General features: G+C 69.0%; 2 protein-coding genes across 2 annotated transcripts; both read left to right on the top strand.

Annotated features, from left to right (window-relative positions):
* Positions 1–2662: 2662 nt before the first annotated feature.
* GDF11 (growth differentiation factor 11) lies at positions 2663–11477 on the top strand. The gene is made up of 3 exons (XM_059871859.1): positions 2663–3014; positions 7459–7832; positions 11010–11477. The coding sequence occupies exons 1-3, from the start codon at positions 2663–2665 to the stop codon at positions 11388–11390; spliced, it is 1107 nt and encodes a 368-aa protein (XP_059727842.1). The 3' UTR covers positions 11391–11477.
* A 225-nt stretch (positions 11478–11702) lies between these two features.
* On the top strand, positions 11703–13444 carry LOC132340722 (proline-rich protein 2-like). Its single transcript, XM_059871781.1, has 3 exons — positions 11703–11739; positions 11857–12185; positions 12410–13444. Exons 1-3 carry the CDS (start codon positions 11703–11705, stop codon positions 13442–13444), a joined length of 1401 nt encoding a protein of 466 aa, XP_059727764.1.
* The last annotated feature ends 2769 nt before the right edge of the window (positions 13445–16213 follow it).

Below are 16213 nucleotides of genomic sequence, written 5' to 3'. Positions count from 1 at the left end.
GGACAGTGGGGACAGGGACATTGGGATGTGGGGATTTGGGGACAGTGGGATGTGGGGACAGGGGGACACTGGGACATGGACAGTGGGGACAGGGAGACAGGGGGACAGGGGGACACTGGGGGATGGACAGTGGGGACAGTGGGATGTGGGGATTTGGGGACAGGGGGACACTGGGGCATGGACAGTGGGATGTGGGGACAGGGGGACAGGGGGACACTGGGACATGGACAGTGAGGACAGTGGGATGTGGGGACAGGGGGACAGGGGGATGTGGGAATTTGGGGACATAGGGACACGGACAGTGGGATTTTGGGGACATTTGGATGGTGGGACAGGGTGACACTGGGATGTGGGGACAGGGGGACAGGGGGACATTAGGACACGGACATTGGGATTTTGGGGACACTGGCATGTGGGGATTTGGGGACATGGGGATATGGGGACATGGGGACAGGGTGACACGGGGAGATGAGGTGACAGAACACGGGGACACGGGGACACGGGGGACGTGGCGATGTGAACGTGGGCACAAGGGGACACGGGGACAGGGTGCCACACGGGTGTGGGGACATGGGGACATGGGCAGGTGGGGACACGGGGGACGTGGCCATGTGGACGTGAGCACACGGGGACACGGGGACACAAAGGCGGCCACACGGCCACGGGGAAATGGCCACGGCGCTGTGGCCGTGGGGACACGCGGCTGTCCCCAAGGGTGTCCCCGCGGGGGGGTGGCCCTGTCCCGCTGGGGCCGGGGGGGTCCTCGCTGTCCCCCCGGAAGGCTCAGGGCGACGCGGCCCCCCCGGAACGGCCCCGGAACGGCCCCAAACTCCCCCCCCCCCCCGCCACCCCCGCGCTGGGGACCCCCCCCAGGGCGCGTCCCCACCCCTGGGGACACCCCGGGGACCCTCGGGGACCCTGGGGGCCGCCCCCCGCCCGCGCTGCCGTTACCGGGGCCGCTGACAGCTCCTGCGGGCCGCCCGTGGGCGGGGACGGGGCCGCGTCACAGCCGCGCTTAACCCGCTCGCTGCCGCGGCCCCGCGGGCCGGGGTCACACCGGACCGCGGGGACACCGGGGGGAGTCGCGACACCGGCGGGGAGGGGACAAAGCGGGAGGTGACACCCCCCGTCCCCGCCCCCCGGGACTGTGACACCGGTGACACCGCGGAGGCGGTGTGGGGGGGGCGCTCGGTGGCGGTGGCGGGGGTCCCGTGTCGCGTGTCGCGTGTCCCCAAAGCGCCCCCGCTGCAGTTCCGGCCCCCGCCGCGCGGCGGAGCGCTGCCCGGGGGGCTGCGGGACCGGCACCGACCCCGCCGGGACCGGGGGGCAACGGGGCCGCTCCCCCCGCCCCAAACCCACCGGGACCCCCCCAGGGCCGTGCTCCCCCCCCGGGCCAGCCCTCCCGAGCCCCCGGTGGGTTCTCCCCTCTCCATGGTTCTGATGGGGCGCGCACCGGGAAAAAGGAGGGCCGGGGGTCCCCGGTTACCCGGGGGGTCCCCACGGTGATCTCCGGGCCGGGGTCCCCCCGTTACTCCCCTGGCTCCTCCTGGAAGCGCTGCCCGGTGCCGGTGCGGGGTGGGCAGGCTCCCCCTGAGCCCCCCCCGAGCGCCCCCGCCTTGGGAGCGGGACCCCCGTGACCCCCGGGGGTCCCCGAGCCCCCCAAGCCGTGCTGGGATGTCCTTGTCCCTCCTGGAGCGGTGCTCCCGCAGCACTTCCCGGTGCCAGGATGCTGCACACCGGGCACCTTCACCCCCCTCCCGCGAGTTTCAGCCCCCCCGGGGGTCCCCGAGCCCCCAGCCGGGCACCCCCGGGCCGGGCTCCGCCGGTGCCGGTCCCTCCTGGGACCTCCCGGTGCTCCCGCAGCACTTCCCGGTGCCAGGATGCTCCACACCGGGCACCTTCACCCCCCTCCCGCGAGTTTCAGCCCCCCCGGGGGTCCCCGAGCCCCCCAACCCCCGGCCGGGCACCCCCGGGCCGGGCTCCCCGCTCCGCTCGCCGCTGGGAGCTCCGCTGGCGGAACCCGCGCCCGGTTCCACCGGGGCCGGCACCGAGCGGGGCCGGGGGGGGCTCGGGGGCTGCCGGGGGGCTCGGGGGGCAGCCCGGGGGGCGGGCGCACTTGCCGGGACGCGCATCCATCCCGCCGCACTTGCCGGGAGCCGGGGCCGGGCCGCGCCGCCCCCCGGGCCCCCCCCGAGCCGAGGGGCGGGCGAGGGGTGCCCGAGCGCACCGGGCGGCGGCGGGGCCGTTCCCGGGGCTCGGGGGGCCGGCGGCGGCTGGTGCCAAGCCCCTGCCAGAACCTCTTTTGTGCGCCCGCAGCCAATCAAGGCCGCTGACGACACACTTCTCTTGGGGTATAAAACCCCGGGGCCGCCGCTACCGCCGCTTTTTTTCATCCCCCCCCCCCCTTCGGCCCCCCCCGGGGTCCCCGCTTCCCCGCCCCCGCCGCCGTTACCGCCTTCCCCCCCCTTGCGCGCTGCGGTGGAAGCGGGGCGGGGGGGCGGCCCGGTGGGGAAGGGTTTGCTTATTTTATTTTTTTTTTTTTTAATTTTTTTCCCCCTCCCTCTTGTTTCTTCTTCTTTTTTTATTTTTTTTTCTTTTTGTTTTGGTTTTTTTTTTTCCCCCCCTCGCTCTCCCGATGTATTTCTTGCTGTCCCCCCCCGGCATGGCCCCGCTGTGGTGGTTGCTGGGCTCGCTGGTGGCCGCGGTGGCGGGGGGGGGGTCGGTGGAGCAGCCCCCCGCCTCCGAGCCCGCCTGCCCCGTGTGCCTGTGGCGGCGGCAGAGCAAAGAGCTGCGGCTGGAGAGCATCAAGTCGCAGATCCTGAGCAAGCTGCGGCTGAAGGAAGCGCCCAACATCACCCGGGAGGTGGTGAAGCAGCTGCTGCCCAAGGCCCCCCCGCTCCAGCAGCTCCTGGACCTCCACGACTTCCAGGGGGACTCGCTGCAGCACGACGAGTACCTGGAGGAGGACGAGTACCACGCCACCACCGAGACCGTCATCAGCATGGCCCAGGAAAGTCAGTGCCGCCCTTTGTTCCGCTGCAAACTTCGCCGGAGGACTCCCCCCCCCCGCCCCCCGCCCGCCCCCGGCCCCCCAGCCCCGGCCCGGAGCCCCCCACCCTCGGCTCCGCTCCCCGTCCCCCGCTGCCCTCCCCGCTCGTCACCGAGGTCCCCGCGGGGCGCCCCGTCCTCCCCGAGCCCCCCCACCCCGGGGGTCCCCGAGTCCATCCCGGGGGTCCCCGAGTCCCTCCTGGGGGTCCCTGAACCCCCCCCCGGGCCCTTCTGGTCCCCCCCGGTCCGTGCGGGTCCCGCGGGGACGCTTGGTGCGCGCGGGGACGGGGACAAGGGGACAACGAGGGGACAACGAGAGGACAACAAGGGGACAGGGGGACAGCGCCGGGAACTGGGAGAGGGGACTGGGACGGGGAGAGGGGCCCCGTGCTGGGGAGCAGGAGGTGGCACTGGGGACTGGGGTTGGGGACAGGCTGGTGACGCTGGGGACTGGGAGGTGGCACTGGGAGCTGGGACTGGGAACTGGTACTGGGGACTGGGAGGTGGCACTGGGAGCTGGGACTGGGAACTGGTACTGGGAGGTGGCACTGGGAGCTGGGACTGGGAGGTGGCACTGGGGACTCGGAGGTGGCACCGGGAGCTGGGACTGGGAGCCGGGAGTTGTTACTGGGAGCTGGGACTGGGGACCAGGAGCTGGCACAGAGCGCTGGCGTTGGGGACTGGGAGCTGACACGGGGACAAGGGACTGGGGACTGGGGACATGGAACTGGGAGAGGGGACAGGGCACTGGGAGCTGGCAGTGTCACCCGGCCCAGCACCAGCACTGGGAGCTGGCCCTGGGTGATGGGACCAGGAACTGGGAACTGAGACTGGGAACTGGGAGGACACTGGGGAGTGGCAGCTGGGGACTGAGATTGGGGACAGGGACTGGGAGCTGGGACTGGGAACTGAGACAGGGACTGGGGACTGAGAGCTGAGACTGGAGACTGAAACTGGGAACTGAGACTGGGACTGGGAACTGGGACTGGGGGCAGGGACTGGGATTGGGGCTGGGATTGGGAGTTGGGACTGGGAGCTGAGACAGGAGACAAACTGGGAACTGAGACTGGGATTGGGAACTGGAACTGGGAGCTGAGACAGGAGACTGAAACTGGGAATTGAGACTGGGACTGGGAACTGGGATTGGGACTGGGATTGGGATTGGGAGCTGGGACTGGGAGCTGAGATTGGGAACTGGGACTGGGGGCTGGGACACTGGGATTGGGGGCTGGGACTGGGAACTGAGACAGGAGACTGAAACTCGGAGCTGGGAGCTGAGATTGGGACTGGGAACTGGGATTGGGGACTGGGACTGGGAGCTGGACTGGGACTGGGAGCTGGGACTGGGAACTGGGATTGGGACTGGGACTGGGAGCTGAGACTGGGTCTGGGACTGGGAGCTGAGACTGGGTCTGGGACTGGGAGCTGGACTGGGACTGGGAGCTGGTAGCACAGATCTGGGAGCTGGCACTGGTGCCTAGGGACCTGGGGACTGTCACCAGGCACTGGCACCGCTCAGCAGCGGCACTGGGACCTGGCACTGGGCACTGGGAGCGGACTGGGGGCACCGGGGCAGGTGGCACGGTGACCTCGCTGTCCCCAGGGCACGTGGCGGGGTGACAGCAGGGTGACAAACAGGGTGACAGCAGGGTGACAGCAGGGTGACAAACAGGGTGACAAACAGAGTGCCAGCAGGGTCACAACAGGGTGACAGCAGGGTGACAAACAGGGTGCCAGCAGGGTGATGGTGACATCGGGGTGACGGCAAGGCCACAGCAGGGTGACAGCAGGGTGACAGCAGGGTGACAGCAGGCCGTGCTGGGGACAGGCCAGCGCGGCCAGGGGTCCCCGCTGGGACAGCGGGAGGGGACACGGGGACTCGGCCGCGCCTGGCTCGGCTCCGCCCCCTCCCCTGCCTCAGTTTCCCCCGGGATTTCTCCACCTGCTCCCGGCGCGGGACCCCCGGGGGGGCGAGGGGCCGGGGGCGAAGGGCGAGCGGAAGGGAGGGAGGTGTGAGGCGCTGCCGCCCCCTCCCCGAATTTCCTTCCCAGGCATTAAATGCACTCGGGCGGCTTTGAAATTTTATTACCCATAAAATTGACGACACGCTGGGGTTTTCCTCCCCGGGCCTCGGGCCCCCCCTCCCCGCCCCTTTCGCAGCTCGGGGGCCCCCCAAAATAAAGGGCAGAGCCCCCTCCCCACCCCCGGGGGGTCCCGCGGGCCCGGATGCGCCCCGGGGAGGGGAGGGAAGGGGAGGGGGGGGCTCCTCTCCGTTATTATTTTGATTTTTTTTCCCCCCTCTCCGCTCGCCCCCCCCGGGCAATTGTGGGGTTTTTATGGTTCCTGAACAGAAGGAGGGGAAGGCGCTTTATGGGCGCAGCGGAGCCATAAAGCTCTCGGGTTCCCCCCGGCCGCCCCCCGCCCCCCCTGCCCGGCCCCCAACCCCCCCCCAGCCCCTCCCGGGGGGGGCCGAGCTGCGGGAGGAGCCGCGAGGGTTAATTGGCTCCGAAACCCCCCGAGGGGCTACCCGTGACCCCCGCGACCCGCGGGGGGTGGGGAGCTTAATGAGGCCCGGGGGGGGGGGGTCCGGGGGGGCGAGGGGCTGCGGGGGCCCGGGGGGAGCCGCTCAAGGTCAGCGGGACGCGGGGACAGGCGACACAAGGACGTGGCGACACAAGGACGTGGGGACAGCGCCGAGCACCTCGGGGGGGTGGGGGGCTCGGAGCGGGGGGGGCCGCGCTCGGGGGGCCCCGAATGCGGGAACAAAGAGCGGGGGGGGGGGGTCCGGGGGCCGCCCCCCGCCCGGCACAGGCCCAGCTGTGCCCGGTGTCCCGGTAACCTTTATCCCCCGTTGCCACAGCGACGGGACGAGCATCCTGGCACCGCGGCCGGCGGGGCACGGCCCCCCCCCCGCCCCTCCGCCGGACCCCCCCTCACCGCGCCCGGTGTCCCCCGGGATGGGCAGCGAGGCCCCCGGGCGGTGTCCCCAAGGAGGGGCCTCGGTGGCTCTCCGGGACTGGCCCCGGTGGCTCCGGGAGCCCCCAAATCCCCACCCGGAGCCCCCCAGGTCCCCCCCAGCACCCACCGGCCCCGCACCCCCGGGTGTCACGGCGCACCGGGTGACAAAGCCCACCCCGAGCTGCTGGCGGGGGGTCCCCGCGGCCCCCAGCCCCATTTGCGAGCTGGGCCGGGGAGGGGAGGCGACATTCCCGGTGTCGTGACCCCCGCGGGGCCGGCGCAGCAAATGGCCCCGCGCTGCAGCTGGGCGCTATTAAACCTGACCGGTGCGGGCAGGGGGCGGGGGCTGCGCCGGGGGGGCGCAAATTCCCAGCTCAATTCGACCCAGATGTGGGGCCGGGCCGCGGGGGGACCCCCGGAGCCGGGGGGTGCTCGGGGGTGTCACTGGCGCTGGGTTTGGTCACCTCCAGGGTTTGGGGGGGCTGCGGGAGATGCAGCGCCCTGGGACCCTCACCCCGCGGACCCCCCGAGCAGGTGCTGCGGGCCCGGAGCCCCCCGCCCCACACAGGCAGGGGATCCCCCCCCCCCTCCCCGCGGGGGGCTCGCTCCGGGCAGTCCCCGAGCCCCCCGGGGCCGCGGGTCAGGGGGCGAGCGGGGACCTCCGAGCGGGCGACCCCCGGGGCGGCCTCTGACCCGACCTTCACCTCCGCCCGGCCGGGGAGGGGCTGCCCCGACCCCGCGCGCTCGGGGGTCCCGCAGCGGGGCCAGGGGGGCCCGGAGGGCGGCTCGGGGGTCCCAAGGTGGGGGAGGGCCGCGGAGAGGAGCTGGGGGGGTTCCAGAGTGCAGCTCGGGGGTCTCAGAGTGGGGCTGGGGGATCCCAGAGAGGGGCTCGGGGGTCCCGGTGTGGGGCTGGGGGATCTCTGAGAGGGTCTCGGGTCCCCGCACGGGGCTCGAGGGTCCCAGAGTGCGGTTCAGGGGTCCCAGAGTGCGGTTCAGGGGTCCCAGAGATGCTCTCGGTTCCCGGTGCGGGGCTGGGGTGGATCCCCGAGAGGGGCTCGGGGGTCCCGGAGTGGCTCTGGGGGATTCCAGAGAGGGTCTCTGGTCCCAGAATGCGGTTCAGGGGTCCCAGAGAGGGTCTCTGGTCCCAGAGTGCGGTTCAGGGGTCCCAGAGAGGGTCTCTGGTCCCAGAATGCGGTTCAGGGGTCCAATGGAGGGTCTCTGGTCCCAGAATGCGGTTCAGCGGTCCCAGAGAGGGTCTCTCAGGGGTCCCAGAGTGCGGTTCAGGGGTCCCAGGGAGGGTCCCGGGTCCCCGCACGGGGCTCTCGGTTCCCGGTGCGGGGCCGGGGGGATCCCGCAGCGAGTCCCGGCTCTCCCGCAGCGCGGTGTGGGGGGGGGTCCCACCGAGGGTCCCAAAGCCAACCCTGACCCCTCCTCTCCCTCCTCCCTCCTCAGCGGACCCGGTGGTGCAGATCGAGGGCAACCCGCACTGCTGCTTCTTCAACTTCAGCCCCAAGATCATGTTCACCAAGGTGGTGAAGGCGCAGCTCTGGGTGTACCTGCGGCCGGTGCAGCACACCTCCACCGTGTACCTGCAGATCCTGCGCCTCAAGCCCGTCACGGACGAGGGCAGCCGCCACATCCGCATCCGCTCGCTCAAGATCGAGCTCAACTCGCGCTCCGGCCACTGGCAGAGCATCGACTTCAAGCACGTCCTGCAGAACTGGTTCAAGCAGCCGCACAACAATTGGGGCATCGAGATCAACGCCTTCGACCCCAACGGCAACGACCTGGCTGTCACCTCGCTGGGGCCCGGCGCCGAGGGGCTGGTGGGTGGCACTGCCGCCGGGGGGGGACACGGGGGGCTCAGGGTGTCCCCAGAGAGGCACTGGAGGGGTGGCACTGCCCCCAGGTTCAGGGTGTCCCCAGAGAGGGGCACTGGAGGGGTGGCACTTTCCCCAGGTTCAGGGTGTCCCCAGAGAGGCACTGGAGGGGTGGCACTGTGTCCCCAGGCTCAAGGTGTCCCCAGAGGGGCACTGGAGGGGTGGCACTGCCCCCAAGTTCAGGGTGTCCCCAGAGGGGCACTGGATGGGTGGCACTGTCCCCAGGCTCAGGGTGTCCCCAGAGGGGCACTGGAGGGGTGGCACTGTGCCCAGGTTCAGGGTGTCCCCAGAGGGGCACTGGAGGGGTGGCACTGTCCCCAAGTTCAGGGTGTCCCCAGAGGGGCACTGGAAGGGTGGCACTGTCCCCAGGTTCAGGTGTCCCCAGAGAGGCACTGGAGGGGTGGCACTGTCCCCAGGTTCAGGTGTCCCCAGAGGGGCACTGGAGGGGTGGCACTGTCCCCAGGTTCAGGTGTCCCCAGAGAGGGGCACTGGAGGGGTGGCACTGTCCCCAGGTTCAGGGTGTCCCCAGAGAGGGGCACTGGAGGGGTGGCACTGCCCCCAGGCTCAGGGTGTCCCCAGAGAGGGGCACTGGAGGGGTGGCATTGCCCCCAGGTTCAGGGTGTCCCCAGAGAGGGGCACTGGAGGGGTGGCACTGTCCCCAGGTTCAGGTGTCCCCAGAGGGGCACTGGAGGGGTGGCACTGCCCCCAGGTTCAGGGTGTCCCCAGATGGCACTGTAGGGGTGGCACTGCCCCCAGGCTCAGGGTGTCCCCAGAGGGGCACTGGAGGGGTGGCACTGTCCCCAGGTTCAGGGTGTCCCCAGAGAGGCACTGGAGGGGTGGCACTGTCCCCAGGTTCAGGGTGTCCCCAGAGAGGCGCACTGGAGGGGTGGCATTGCCCCCAGGTTCAGGTGTCCCCAGAGGGGCACTGGAGGGGTGGCACTGTCCCCAGGCTCAGGGTGTCCCCAGAGGGGCACTGGATGGGTGGCACTGTCCCCAGGCTCAGGGTGTCCCCAGAGAGAGGCACTGGAGGGGTGGCACTGTCCCCAGGCTCAGGGTGTCCCCAGAGGGGCACTGGAGGGGTGGCACTGTCCCCAGGCTCAGGGTGTCCCCAGAGAGAGGCACTGGAGGGGTGGCACTGTCCCCAGGCTCAGGGTGTCCCCAGAGGGGCACTGGAGGGGTGGCACTGTCCCCAGGCTCAGGGTGTCCCCAGAGAGGAGAAATGAGGGGCTGGTGGGTGGCACTGCCGCCGGGGGGCGACACGGGGGGCTCAGGGTGTCCCCAGATGGCACTGGAGGGGTGGCACTGCCCAGGGGGACACGGGGGCTCAGGGTGTCCCCAGAGGGGCACTGGGTGAGTGGTGGGATGGGGCTGGGGGACAGTGACAGCTCCGAGGGGCTGTGGCAGTTTAGGGATGGTGATCACAGGTCGTGGGGACAGTGACAGCTCCGTGGGGCTGGGGACACCTCGATAGGAGTGGTGACAGCTCCGTGGGGCTGGTGGCAGTTCTGTGGGGAAAATGCCACCTCAGTAGTGCTGCTGGCGCCACTGACACCTCCACGGGGCTGGTGACACCTCCAGCGCGTGCCACCACCCCCTGGCGCAGCGCAGGCGGGCTGGGTGGAGCAGGGTGCAGTGGGACTGGTGTGTCACCATTGTCCTCACCACTGTCCCCTGTGTCCCCTCACCACTGTCCTGTATCCCTCACTGCTGTCCCCTCATCACCGTCCCCTGTGTCTCCTCACCACTGTCCCCTCATGTCTGTCCCCTGTCCTCTCACGGCTGTCCTGTGTCCCCTCCCGGCTGTCTCTGTCCCTTCACCACTGTCCATGTCCCCTCACGTCTGTCCCCTCCCTGTTGTCCCCCGTGTCCCCTCCTGACTGTCCCTGTGCCCTCATGGCTGTCCCACCGCTGTCCCCTCCTGGCTGTCCCTGTCCCCTCACCCCTATCCCCTGTGTCCCCTCCCCGCTGTCCCCCCGTTCCCTCCCTGCTGTCTCTGTCCCCTCACCACTATCCATGTCCCCTCACGTCTGTCCCTGTCCCTCCCTGCTGTCCCTGTCCCTCCCCGCTGTCCCTGTCCCTCCCCGCTGTCCCTGTCCCTCCCTGCTGTCCCTGTCCCCTCCCGGCTGTCCCTGTCCCCTCCCGTCTGTCCCTGTCCCCTCACCCTGTCCCTCCCCGCTGTCCCTGTCCCCTCACCCTGTCCCTCCCCGCTGTCCCTGTCCCCTCCCGGCTGTCCCTGTCCCCTCACCCTGTCCCTCCCCGCTGTCCCTGTCCCCTCTCGTCTGTCCCTGTCCCCTCACCCTGTCCCTCCCCGCTGTCCCTGTCCCCTCACCCTGTCCCTCCCCACTGTCCGTGTCCCCTCACCCTGTCCCGCCCGTCTGTCCCTGTCCCCTCACCCTGTCCCTCCCCGCTGTCCCTGTCCCCTCCCCGCTGTCCCTGTCCCCTCACCCTGTCCCTCCCGGCTGTCCCTGTCCCCTCCCGCTGTCGCTGTCCCCTCCCGTCTGTCCCTGTCCCCTCACCCTGTCCCTCCCCGCTGTCCCTGTCCCCTCACCCTGTCCCTCCCGGCTGTCCCTGTTCCCTCCCGTCTGTCCCTGTCCCCTCACCCTGTCTCTCCCCGCTGTCCCTGTCCCTCCCCGCTGTCCCTGTCCCCTCACCCTGTCCCTCCCCGCTGTCCGTGTTCCCTCACCCTGTCCCCTCCCCGCTGTCCCTGTCCCCTCACCCTGTCCCTCCCGGCTGTCCCTGTCTCTCCCCGCTGTCCCTGTCCCTCCCGTCTGTCCCTGTCCCCTCACCCTGTCCCTCCCCGCTGTCCGTGTCCCCTCCCCGCTGTCCCTGTCCCTCTCATCTGTCCCTGTCCCCTCACCCTGTCCCTCCCCGCTGTCCCTGTCCCCTCACCCTGTCCCTCCCGGCTGTCCCTGTCCCCTCACCCTGTCCCTGTCCCCTCACCCTGTCTCTCCCCGCTGTCCCTGTCCCTCCCGCTGTCCCTCCCGTCTGTCCCTGTCCCCTCACCCTGTCTCTCCCGGCTGTCCCTGTCCCTCCCGTCTGTCCCTGTCCCCTCCCCGCTGTCCCTGTCCCCTCACCCTGTCCCTCCCGGCTGTCCCTGTCCCCTCCCGCTGTCGCTGTCCCCAGCACCCCTTCATGGAGCTGCGCGTCCTGGAGAACAACAAGCGCTCGCGGCGGAACCTGGGGCTGGACTGCGACGAGCACTCCACGGAGTCGCGCTGCTGCCGCTACCCGCTCACCGTGGACTTCGAGGCGTTCGGCTGGGACTGGATCATCGCCCCCAAGCGCTACAAGGCCAACTACTGCTCGGGCCAGTGCGAGTACATGTTCATGCAGAAGTACCCGCACACGCACCTGGTGCAGCAGGCCAACCCGCGCGGCTCGGCCGGGCCCTGCTGCACGCCCACCAAGATGTCCCCCATCAACATGCTCTACTTCAACGACAAGCAGCAGATCATCTACGGCAAGATCCCCGGCATGGTGGTGGATCGCTGCGGCTGCTCCTAGAGCCGCCCTGCCTCCCTCCTTCCCCGCCCGCCTCCCCTCCGAGCGAGCCCCCCCTGCCCCCCGCGGGCTCCTCAGCAGTTTTTTTTTTTTTTCTGCTCTTTTTTTGCTTTTTTTTTTGGATTTTGTTGTTGTTGGTTCGGGGCGGGGCGGGAAGCGCAAAGTGACAAAGGCCAAGCGTTGGAATCGGTTTGGATGGCGGAGGAGAGAGGAGGAGAAGGGCACGGAGCGGCGGCCCCGCGATCCCACGCGCATTGTGCAATAAAGCGACCGGACGGAGAAGGGAAGGGGGGGGGCCGGGACCCCCACGCCGCGATGGCGACACGGGGACACCGCGGGGACACGGCCCCGGGTGGCGGCTCCCCCGGGCCAGCCCAGCGGGGAGAGCAGCAGGACGAGGAGGAGGAGGAGGAGGAGGAGGAGGAGGAAGAGAGAGCGCACCCCGCGTCTCCCCGTGCTCCTGGAGCAGCTCTGGGGACACCGCTGGTGACACCGCTGGTGACATCAAGGGGGGGGGTGACCCCGTCCCCGCGGCCGCAGCGAGGTCCGGCCGCGGGACCCCCGGCACCGGGAGGAAACCGCCTCCCTTCTTTAATTTATTTATTTATTAATCGCCCTCCCGGCCGGCGCTCGCCCCGCTCCCTCCCCTCGCAGCCGGGGCCGGCTCCGGAGGGGCCGCTCCAGCCCGGAGACCCCCGGGGACCCCCGGGCAAGGACGGCAGCGGGGCCCGGAGCCTCCGCCCGGGCTTTGGCTCCAGCCCTGGCACCGGCCCCGGGGCCGCGGCGCTGCGCCGGGGGGTGAGGGCGGTCCGGCGGCCCGGGGGTCACCCGGAGGCGACACCAGAATTGTTGGGAGGCTCCGGCTGGGGCCGAAATTCCGCTTACGCCGCACATTCGCCTCGCGCTGCCCTCGGAGGGTTTTGATTTTTTTTTTTTGGTTTTTTTTTGGTTGGTTGTTTTTTTTTTTTTTCCTGTTGTTTGTGTTTGTTTCACGTGAGAACGAACCCCCCGCGTCTCCCGAGGCTCCGCCGCGGCTCCTGCGGTTCCCTCTCGGCCCCGAGCGATGCGGCCGCGGCCGGAGGAGGCTCCGGGAGGGGGAGAAGCCCCCGCAGCCCCCGCGGCCCCCCAGCACTTATCCCCGGGTGCCGCAGGGGGACGCGGCCCCGGCCCGGGGGGCTCCGGCCGGCAGCGGCCCCGCACCCGCGCAGCACTTAGGGGGACTCCGGGGCCACTCGGGATCTTTAGCACTTGTCGCCGGCTCCGCGACAGCCCCGCGGAGCCCCGAAGCGCTTACGGGGCCGAGGCGGCCCCGGCGAGAGGTCGCGGCCCCCCCCGGGCCCCCCCTCCTGGCGCCGCAGCACTTAAGGGGCCCCTGGTGCCAGGCCGGTGCCACCGCCCGATGTCACCGCCCGATGTCACCGCCCTGGTGGCGCCGGCGGGGGCCGGAGCGAGGGGACGGGGATGGGGACAGCCAGGAAGGGGAGGGAGAGGTCCCGCAGCTCCCCGCGCCCCCAGAAGGGGCACAGCCTGGCCCGGTGGCCGCCAGCCCCTCGTGGGGACCGCCAGCCCCTCGTGGGGACCGCCAGCCCCTTCTGGGGACCACCAGCCCCTTCTGGGGACCACCAGCCCCTTGTGGGGACCGCCAGCCCCTTCTGGGGACCGCCAGCCCCTTCTGGGGACCGCCAGCCCCTCGCGGGGACCGCCAGCCCCTCGTGGGGACCACCAGCCCCTCGTGGGGACCGCCAGCCCCTTCTGGGGACCACCAGCCCCTCGTGGGGACCGCCAGCCCCTCGTGGGGACCGCCAGCCCCTTCTGGGGACCACCAGCCCCTTCTGGGGACCGCCAGCCCCTCGTGGGGACCGCCAGCCCCTTCTGGGGACCACCAGCCCCTTCTGGGGACCGCCAGCCCCTCGTGGGGACCGCCAGCCCCTCGCGGTGGCCGCGCCCCCCGGGCCGGGGGTGCCAATCCGGGCTCGGGGGTCGGGGCACCCCCCGGCCCTGCCCGTCGGTGCCTGGGGGGCTCCGGGGCTGGCGGGGGCCGGGGACACCCCCCGTGAGCAGCGCTGCCCCCGCCGGGAAAGGTCCGGAACCGCTGGGAGGGGACTGGGACGGACTGGGAGGGACTGGGAGGGTCCTGGAGCCCCCAAACCCCCACAGGCAGGTGGCACAAAGGGGACAGGATGGGGAGGGTGGGCACTGGGACCAGTTACCCCCAGGCACTGGGACCAGTTCAGGGCTGGACACTGGAAACCACCTGCTCCAGGTACTGGGACCAGTCAGAGCTGGAAACTGGGACCAGTTACCTCTGGGCACTGCACCAGTCACCCCAGAGTGGCAGCACTGGTCCCAGTGTCCAGACCTGAACTGGTCCCAGTACTGGCTCTAACTGGTCCCAGTGCCCGGGACCGACTGGTGCCACAGGCAGAGGGGGTGGCGGGGGGGGTGGCGCCCCCCCGAGTATATTATTATTCTAATTATTCTAATTATTCTAATTATTTCCCGCTCTCGGGCTGTGCGTGACGTCTTAGGTTCCTTTTCCGTTGGTCCGTTCGTTGTTTTTGTCCCTCGTTCTGTCGCTCCGGGGGGACCCGGGGGGGTCCCGGGGGGGGTCCCGGGGGAGGGGGGGGCGGGGCCGAACTCAGCACTTGAACAGCAAAAATATAAAAAAGGAAGAATAAAAAAAAATTCCCAAAAAAAGAAAAAAAAAGAATTAAAAATGTTTTTTAAAAAAATAGAGAAATAATCCAAGAGTTGCGAGGTTTCAGCTCCACCCCCGGCGCTCTGGGGGTGGCCATGTCCCCATTGTCACCTTTGTCACCTCCGGGGGGCGGAGGAAGGATTTGGGCTCTGGAAAGTTCCAGAGGGGACCTTGGGGGTGACACTGGGGACAGCCCCGGGGGACAGAGGGGACACCCCACAGTCCCAGGCTGGCACGGGGACAACGCCCCACTGCTGACCCCTGTGTCCGTGGGGACAGTTGGGATGGGGCTGGGGACACTCAGGACAGGGCTGGGGACACTCAGGACAGGGCTGGGGACATTTGGGACAGGGCTGGGGACACTCAGGACAGGGCTGGGGACATTTGGGACGAGGCTGGGGACACTCAGGACATGGCTGGGGACACTCAGGACAGGGCTGGGGACATTTGGGACAGGGCTGAGGACACTCAGGACATGGCTGGGGACATTTGGGACAGAGCTGGGGACACTCGGGGGTCCCAGCCCAGCCCCTGGCTGTAAAAGGGGATTTTAAAAGGGGATTTTTAATGGAGGATTTTAAATTTTTAATGGGGAATTTTAGGGGAGGATTTTAATGGGATTTTTTAATGGGGGATTTTTAAAGAGGAGGATTTTAAGGGGGGAGTTTAAAGGGGAATTTAAGGGGGGATTTTTAATGGGGGAGGATTTTAAGGGGGATTTTAAAGGGGAATTTTAGGGGGGATTTTTAAGGGGGGATTTTAAGGGGGATTTTTAATGGGGGAGGATTTTAAGGGGGATTTTAAAGGGGAACTTAAGGGGGGATTTTTAGTGGGGGAGGATTTTAAGGGGGGAGTTTAAAGGGGAATTTCAGGGGGGATTTTTAATGGGGGAGGATTTTAAGGGGGATTTTAAAGGGGAATTTCAGGGGGGATTTTACGAGCGGCCCCAGGAGCCGGCCCGGGGCTGTTTTATGGAGCCTCATTAGGGGCTGCAGCTATGCCGGGAATGTCCCCGGCTAATTAGGGCTGAGGGGACAGGGAGGTGTCACCGCAGTGGGGGGGGGGACACAGCAGGCAGGGGGTGTCACCAGGGGAGGGGACAGGGTGGGCAGTGACCCCCCAGTGTCCAAGCAAGGACTGGACACAAGGACGTGGCTCTGGCTGGACCTGCTGGGTTGGTGGCCCCGTGGCCACTGGCCATGTCCCCTCTGCCCACACTGGCCGTGTCCCCTCTGTCCACTCTGGCCAGATCCTCCAGGACACCTCCAAGGCTTCCCCAGCCCCTCCCCGTGCAGGCCTGGTCACCTCTGAGTGACCGGAGTGACCACTGTCCCTGTCCCTGTCCTGTCCCCTCCGGCCTGGGGGGCTTGGCCAAACCCCCGAGCTGGGGGAGCCCCGGAGTGACCCCGGAGTGGCCCCACGGGGACACCCCCGGAGTGGAGCAAGCCCAGGCTGGACCCGAGGGGGCACCGGGGGCGGTTTTGGTTTCCCTTTCTCTGCTCTGAGGACTTGAACAAGTTCTCGTTTCTTTTCCCATTCCCAGCCCCATTCCCTGCCCTGTCCCCATTTCCATCCCCTTTTCCCGTTCCCTCATCCCGGCCCCATTCCCTGCCCCGATCCCATTCCTGTTCCCGGCCCCATTCCCTGCCCCGATCCCATTCCTGTTCCCGGCCCCATTCCCATTCTCCCATTCCTGTTCCCGGCCCCATTCCTGTTCTCCCATTCCTGTTCCCGGCCCCATTCCCTGCCCCGATCCCATTCCTGTTTCCAGCCCCATTCCCTGCCCCGATCCCATTCCTGTTCCCAGTCCCATTCCCTGCCCCGATCCCATTCCTGTTCCCGGCCCCATTCCCTGCCCCGATCCCATTCCTGTTCCCGGCCCCATTCCCTGCCCCGATCCCATTCCTGTTCCCAGCCCCATTCCCTGCCCCGATCCCATTCCTGTTCCCAGCCCCATTCCCATTCCTGTTCCTGGCCCCATTCCCTGCCCCGATCCCGTCCTGTTCCCGGCCCCATTCCCGTTCTCCCATTCCTGTTCCCAGCCCCATTCCCTGCCCCGATCCCATTCCTGTTCCCTGCCCCATTCCCTGCCCCGATCCCATTCCTGTTCCCGGCCCCATTCCCATCC

Source organism: Haemorhous mexicanus, chromosome 33 (genome assembly GCF_027477595.1).
Source record: "Haemorhous mexicanus isolate bHaeMex1 chromosome 33, bHaeMex1.pri, whole genome shotgun sequence".
Taxonomy (NCBI): Eukaryota; Metazoa; Chordata; class Aves; order Passeriformes; family Fringillidae; genus Haemorhous; species Haemorhous mexicanus.
Note: the sequence above shows the minus strand (reverse complement) of the source record. Positions and strands in the feature narration are given on the sequence as shown.

Coding starts and splice junctions, on each gene's coding strand:
- GDF11 (XM_059871859.1), top strand. CDS start 2,663: ATGGCCCCGCTGTGGTGGTTGCTGGGCTCGCTGGTGGCCGCGGTGGCG. Junction 3,015..7,458: donor CATCAGCATGGCCCAGGAAA/GTCAGTGCCGCC, acceptor CTCCCTCCTCAG/CGGACCCGGTGGTGCAGATC. Junction 7,833..11,009: donor GGCCCGGCGCCGAGGGGCTG/GTGGGTGGCACT, acceptor CGCTGTCCCCAG/CACCCCTTCATGGAGCTGCG.
- LOC132340722 (XM_059871781.1), top strand. CDS start 11,703: ATGGCGACACGGGGACACCGCGGGGACACGGCCCCGG. Junction 11,740..11,856: donor CCGCGGGGACACGGCCCCGG/GTGGCGGCTCCC, acceptor CTCCTGGAGCAG/CTCTGGGGACACCGCTGGTG. Junction 12,186..12,409: donor CCGCGGCGCTGCGCCGGGGG/GTGAGGGCGGTC, acceptor GCGTCTCCCGAG/GCTCCGCCGCGGCTCCTGCG.